The sequence below is a fragment of the Centruroides vittatus genome, unplaced genomic scaffold, assembly GCF_030686945.1.
Source record: "Centruroides vittatus isolate TY-2023 unplaced genomic scaffold, ASM3068694v2 contig_1416, whole genome shotgun sequence".
Classification (NCBI taxonomy): Eukaryota; Metazoa; Arthropoda; class Arachnida; order Scorpiones; family Buthidae; genus Centruroides; species Centruroides vittatus.
Genome location: NW_027120889.1, coordinates 539,943 through 546,119, shown reverse-complemented (window position 1 = coordinate 546,119; position 6,177 = coordinate 539,943). Strand labels below are relative to the sequence as shown.

The 6,177-nt window shown below is 34.0% G+C and overlaps 1 protein-coding gene across 1 annotated transcript; it reads right to left on the bottom strand.

The window, feature by feature from the left end:
* Positions 1-4,793: 4,793 nt before the first annotated feature.
* Positions 4,794-5,514, bottom strand: LOC136968214 (zinc finger protein 59-like). Its single transcript, XM_067262196.1, has 2 exons — positions 4,857-5,514; positions 4,794-4,813 (listed from the first exon to the last, which is right to left on the bottom strand). Exons 1-2 carry the CDS (start codon positions 5,512-5,514, stop codon positions 4,794-4,796), a joined length of 678 nt encoding a protein of 225 aa, XP_067118297.1.
* Between the last annotated feature and the right edge of the window lie 663 nt (positions 5,515-6,177).

Sequence of the window (6,177 nt, the reverse complement as noted above, 5' to 3'; positions counted from 1 at the left end):
CATCAAAAAACATAGACCACTGCGTCACCCCGTCAATGAACATAGACCACTGCATGTTTAATATTTTGTTGCATCACCTTTGCGGCCAAAACACCTTCCATACATTTCAGCGTGCTGTTGACTAGATTTTCACACTCATCTGCCGTTATGGAATTCCAGATAGTTAAGATGGTAGCAATTAATAAAAGCTTTTAGTTCTTCAACTGTCCGAGGGTGTATTTTTCGCAGACGTCTCTTCATAATGTTCCATACATTCCCAATTGGTGAAAGATCTGGGCTGTTGGATGGTCAAGGAAGAACTTCTATGTTCTTTTCTGCAAGCCACTGTTTTGTTTTTCTGCTTGTATGACGTGGCCCCATCCTGCTGGAAAATGCAGGTTCTATTTGGATATAGCTTTGCTATGGAAGGAAGTAAATACTGTTGTAGAATGTTAATGTATTGCTCTGAAGCAAGTGTTCTGTCAACAAACGTCAACTGACTCATACCACTGGCGCTCATACATACCCAAACCATGAAGCTGGCAGGAAACTCCACTGAGTGGTATAACAACGATGGCTCATTAGCTTGACTGGCAGATCGAATGACACGTTTGCTTTTGTCTGTTGCTAATAATTAAAAGTTTGATTTATCAGACCACAGAATTTCATGCCACTTTTGTTGAGACCAGGAAGGGTGTTCTTTGGCTCACTATACCCGTTTCTTCTTTTGATGTACTGTTAACAAAGGTTTTTCACGTGCTACATAGAACTGTAAATGCATTTCTTGCAGTCTCCTGCGTGTTGTCGAAACAGATACATTCATTTCAGTTCTATCATTCCATATTATAGTTACATTCAATATCTGTGTGGACGGCGGTTGTTTTTTACGATTCTTTTAAAATTCCTATCATCAACTTTTGAAGTTTTTCGCTGATGTCTAGGTATAACATGACCGTGGTTAGTGTAATAAACAATAATCTGGTGCACTGTTGTCTTACTTAGCATTAGCTCTTTTCTAATAGCTCTCTCAGACATGCCACGACTTTGTTTAGCGATGATAGCATTCCTTAAATCTTCTGAAACAGCTTTTCCGCTGGTCATTGTAGACAAAATGCAAGGGTTCTAAACAAATAAAACTAAAAAAGCACCTTATATCATTTACATGATTACTGCAAGCTGAAGTGGGGTTAAAATAATCAATTCTTTCAGAAATACTGCAATTGTAACGTTATTTAAATACAAATTGTCGGCTGGTCTATGTTCATTGATATTGTGACGTAGCGGTCTATGTTTTTTGATGCCTGTGACTCAAGTTTGACTGGCTCAATTGCAAGTTAACAAAAGCTTGCAAGATATCAAGTTGATATTTAGCAAAAATAAAGATTAATTACTGTATATTTGATCTAAATTATGTAAAACATTCATGCAAAATGAATCAAAGCTACTTACTTTAAACCTATTTATTGGATGATATGTTAACTGCGGCCTGGTATAAGTTTAGTGGTGACTACTGTAGAACTAAATATCACACTAAAATAGCCACAAAAATATAATATTTAGACATTTATTTATTTATTATACTACGATACAAAATTTAAGCAGTTAATAAAAGCATAAAGAGAGTAATCTTGTGGAATTATGTGAAATTTCTCTATTTTTCAAAAAGAAAATTTAATTGCCATTAACTAGCATTTAGCTGTCATTGATTTAATTTATATTCATTAAAATGAAATAACGTAACCAAAACTACGATATAAAATAATCTAAGTTCAATATGATATAGAACTAAATATCACACTAAAATAGCCACGAAAATATAATATAATGGCGAAAGTGCCGATCTCATGTATAGTACTGTATTGTACTTAGTGCGTTGATTGAATCCTTAAAACACGTGCCAGAGCTTGTAATCAATAAAAAAATAAGAATGTACTATATATTAGTTTTGAACTGTTTTATTTACTTGTACACTCCTCAAAAAATGAAATCGTAACACCACAAAGGAATATGCGTAGCCACATGCACATTGCAGGACCGGTAGAGGTGATAGAGATATGCAAATGGTTAAAAGATCAAATAAAGATATGCAACAGACACCTGTTTATTCGTAACGAATATGGCTCCACGGGCTACAGCGGGGCATACTATCAATGAGGCAATTAATAACCATTAATTGCCTGAAGTATCTCTTGCCAAGCTGCATCCACTGCGGCGCGTATGTCGTCAATGGTATGTGGCGCGATGGTTCCCGGTGCACCTCACGTCGCACGAGATCCCACGGATGTTAAATGGAAGGAAATTCTTCCCTGGTTGGCAACCTCGCCGGAAGTGAACTGCGTTCAGGCTGGTGAGAGTTTGCTATGTGACGTGCATTGTCTTGCTAGGACACCGTGTCGGGTGCGGCTGGCACCAGTGGCCTAACCACAGGCCCCACAATCCGTGTGACGTACTGGTCCGCTGTCAGAGTACCGAAAATGTGCACTAGGGCTGTCCACTGATCGAACATGATGCCTCCCTACAAGGGCGTCGCCAGGGGGAGGGGCAGAGGGGCAGTAGCCCTCCCCTAGAAATTCGAAAAAGTTATTTAAATGCTAAGTTTTAATTAAAATAATCTTCTTAGGCTTCTTGTAAGTTAAAGAAAATGTTTTATTTGAGATATTTCTTTTCCGGTACATAGTAAATGATTAAAACTTTATGAATCGTTTCTATTTTACCTACATACAATTCATATCCTCTATCAATTTACATCATCTTGCCCCCCCCTTATTCATTGGCTGGCGTCGTTCTTGTATCTGTTCTTGACGTCCACCTATCAAACTCCGTTCTTCAGATTGAGGAAAAACAAACACACTGTGCGAATTTATACGTGAAATGTAACATTGTTTATGGTTCCCTTTTAAATTACCAAAAAGCTTGTTATGCTAACTGTTCACGAGAAATCTCAACAGTCCATCAATCTCTGTCGTCCAACAATTGTGACCTTCTCTTAATTTTTAAGACATTACAATTCAAACTTATGAATCCCACGTCTGAATAAGTCTGATATAAATTATATACAGTACTTCTCTATATAATATGTACACACAACTTTAGCAGATGGAAGAAATGTAGATTGTTGAATAAGACAGAGGTTGGCTTTACAACAATAAGTTTTCCAAAACTTTTAGTTTTTTTTTAAGTATCTCTATTTATAAAATATAAATATATAGGTTATTATATATCACATATAATAAAATTAAAACAAGAACTAAAAAAATTAGTTGAATGATATGTATATTTGTTTTTCAAAATAGAAAGAATCCTATACTCTTCAATAGAAGGCAGTACATTATGTGAACCTAAAATATAATATTGAAAGCTCTTTTGCCTGTTTTCCTTCCACTTATATCTGATGAACTCAGAAGGGAAGTAAGTAATTGTAATTTTCTCATTAACCTAAAAATATATACCATTTTCTTGTATAAAATTTTATACTTTATTCAGTAATTCTGTTAAAATGTCTAATCGTTGTTCACATAGTTTTAAGTACTTAGTAACATTCAAGCTATTCAAACTTTTAAAAACATAATTGCATATGGATGTTGTCTTGTATCATTCAATTAAATAATATTTTCGATTTGATAATATAGACTTTATTATTGAGAAATCCATATAAACCGATATAGAGTTTACAAAGTGTCGTTAACCGAAGAAAATAGGCGAAATGCATTTGGATAAATTAAAATCAAAAGGGATACCGATCTCATTGAATTTTAATTTTAAATCATTCATTAAGCATTTTTAATTCCTCTTAATTTTTGGGTTAGTTTTATAAAACATTGTTTGCTGTTCACAACAGAATTCTTGTTATAGATATGTAGAAAATTATAAAAAAGAAATCATTTGCATTAATATTGAAAGGATTTTTATTAGAGTAAATTTCGTTGATAAACATGCACAATTTCGAATTTAGAAAATGTTTTCATCGCATTAAAATTAAGTTAAATTTATGCAATGCCAAATTGCAAATGAATTCGCTTTGTAAATTTTGCGGAAATAAGCCAAATTTAATAATTATAATTAATCTGTAGATTTGCCAATCTCCGGGTTTTTATGTGCACTTGCTGGAAAAACTTCTTGACGACCTGCCGGATCTTGCTTTTGTTCTGCTTCATTGCTTCGTTTGTTTTTTGCGCCTTTACATTTTATTTCCTTTTCTTCTTTTATTTTTTTCAAAATTATGAAGCATTCTTCTGCAGTTTTATTTTCTGATTTTAATTCTACAGTTTTTTCGTGAACTTTTCCCAATTTTTCAAATATCTCAAACATTTCCTGTAAAAAAAATTTATACATAAATTAACTAAACTTTACAGTTGTACCATATATATACACCATGGTATATACAATTTGACAGTAAACACGAAAATTCTATGAAAGTGGATTAATGATAAAAGGAAATGCAACGCATGGATGATCTACAATTCGGTGCATCGAAGGAGAAAAATTTAACTGCTGGACAAAGAAGAAAACTCAGAAAAGTGACACTGTGGTTCGAGAACCTTTTAATATTCACCGAAATAGTAAATAGTGATAGTAATATAAAAAATAACACTCAGTAATAATTAGAAGTATCAATATAACTTTTCAGTATTGAAGAAAGGATAAAATGAATATTTCAATACGTACACAGAAAGTAGAATCATAGAGAATAATGCTGTGATCTGCATTAAAAGGTTCTCCGCATGTTATTCCGTACTCTTCGTACTTAAACGATCCATCCGAACCAGCACCGTTACTTTGGCCTGAATGTTCTTTATTAATGTGCTCCTGTAACTCTAATTCAGATTTAAACATCCTGCCGCAATATTGGCATCTGTTACGCTCATTATCAAACACGCCCATCAAATTCTTTTCGTACTTAAACGATCCATCCGAACCAGCACCGTTACTTTGGCCTGAATGTTCTTTCTTAATGTGCTCCTGTAACTCTAATTCAGATCTAAACATCCTGCCGCAATATTGGCATCTGTTACGTTCATTATCAAACACGTCCATTAAAAACTCTTCGTACTCTTCATACTTAAATGAAACACTTGAACCTGCAGTGTTACTTTGGCCTGAATGTTCTTTCTTAATGTGCTCCTGTAACTCTAATTCAGATCTAAACATCCTGCCGCAATATTGGCATCTGTTACGTTCATTATCAAACACGTCCATTAAAAACTCTTCGTACTCTTCATACTTAAATGAAACACTTGAACCTGCAGTGTTACTTTGGCCTGAATGTTCTTTCTTAATGTGCTCCTGTAACTCTAATTCAGATCTAAACATCCTGCCGCAATATTGGCATCTGTTACGTTCATTATCAAACAAGTCCATCAAAAGCTCTTCGTACTTTTCATACTTAAATGAAACACTTGGACCAGCACTGTTACTTCGATGTGTCTGTTCGTTATTAATGTGTGGTTGTAACGCAGATGCCGTATTAAACATCTTGCCGCAGTATTCGCGTCTGTAAGGCTTCTCTTTCAAATAACTAAACTCAAAAATGTGCATTTTCTTTATGAGATTGGATCCACAACGTAAAACTTCACTGTAATATAAATTATTATTCCTTTATCTTTCCGATACTCTTTCCCGCGTCTAGATGGATCGTTTGCGAATATGCGACTGAATTGTTGACTCCAACAATTGCACAATTGATTTATTGTTTTTCTGTAAAAATTAGAATTGAATTGTTACCTGTTTTTTGTATTTAAAGTATTTTTTGTTTACCTTGTATATGAAATTTTGTAAGTTTCTGTAATGTTTATATGTAGGAAAAGCTATGACACTTGAAATGTTAAATGTTGTAAAAAATCAAAGGATAAACTTGGACATACGACTATAATTAAATGTATTTTTACATTTCTGGCTGTTAGATATAAGAGAGGGAAAGTGTGGCCATCGGTGAAAGAATTATCCCCCCAAGTTAATTATATTTTTGGAATCAGGGCACCTTGAAACGCCGAGAAATAAGAACAAATTTATGTGTTTGTGTAACACAGTTTGGTTCACTGTCTTCGAATTTTAATAAGTTCTGACTTTTTTGTTTAAAATATCTTAAAATTTGCAAGAATTTTTGAGTATTAGAGGGATTGTTGCTGTTAAATTTTAGTGGTAAAAAGGCTACGGAGTGTGGAAATAACGAAGGTCGTGTGTGTCTCCAGTTGGGTCAGA

Bases quoted from the DNA above. Each gene is read 5' to 3' on its own strand.
- LOC136968214 (XM_067262196.1), bottom strand. From the start codon at position 5,514: ATGCACATTTTTGAGTTTAGTTATTTGAAAGAGAAGCCTTACAGACGC. The intron at 4,814-4,856 runs GCGTGTTTGATA...ATATTGCGGCAG, and splicing joins GTACGAAAAGAATTTGATGG to GATGTTTAAATCTGAATTAG.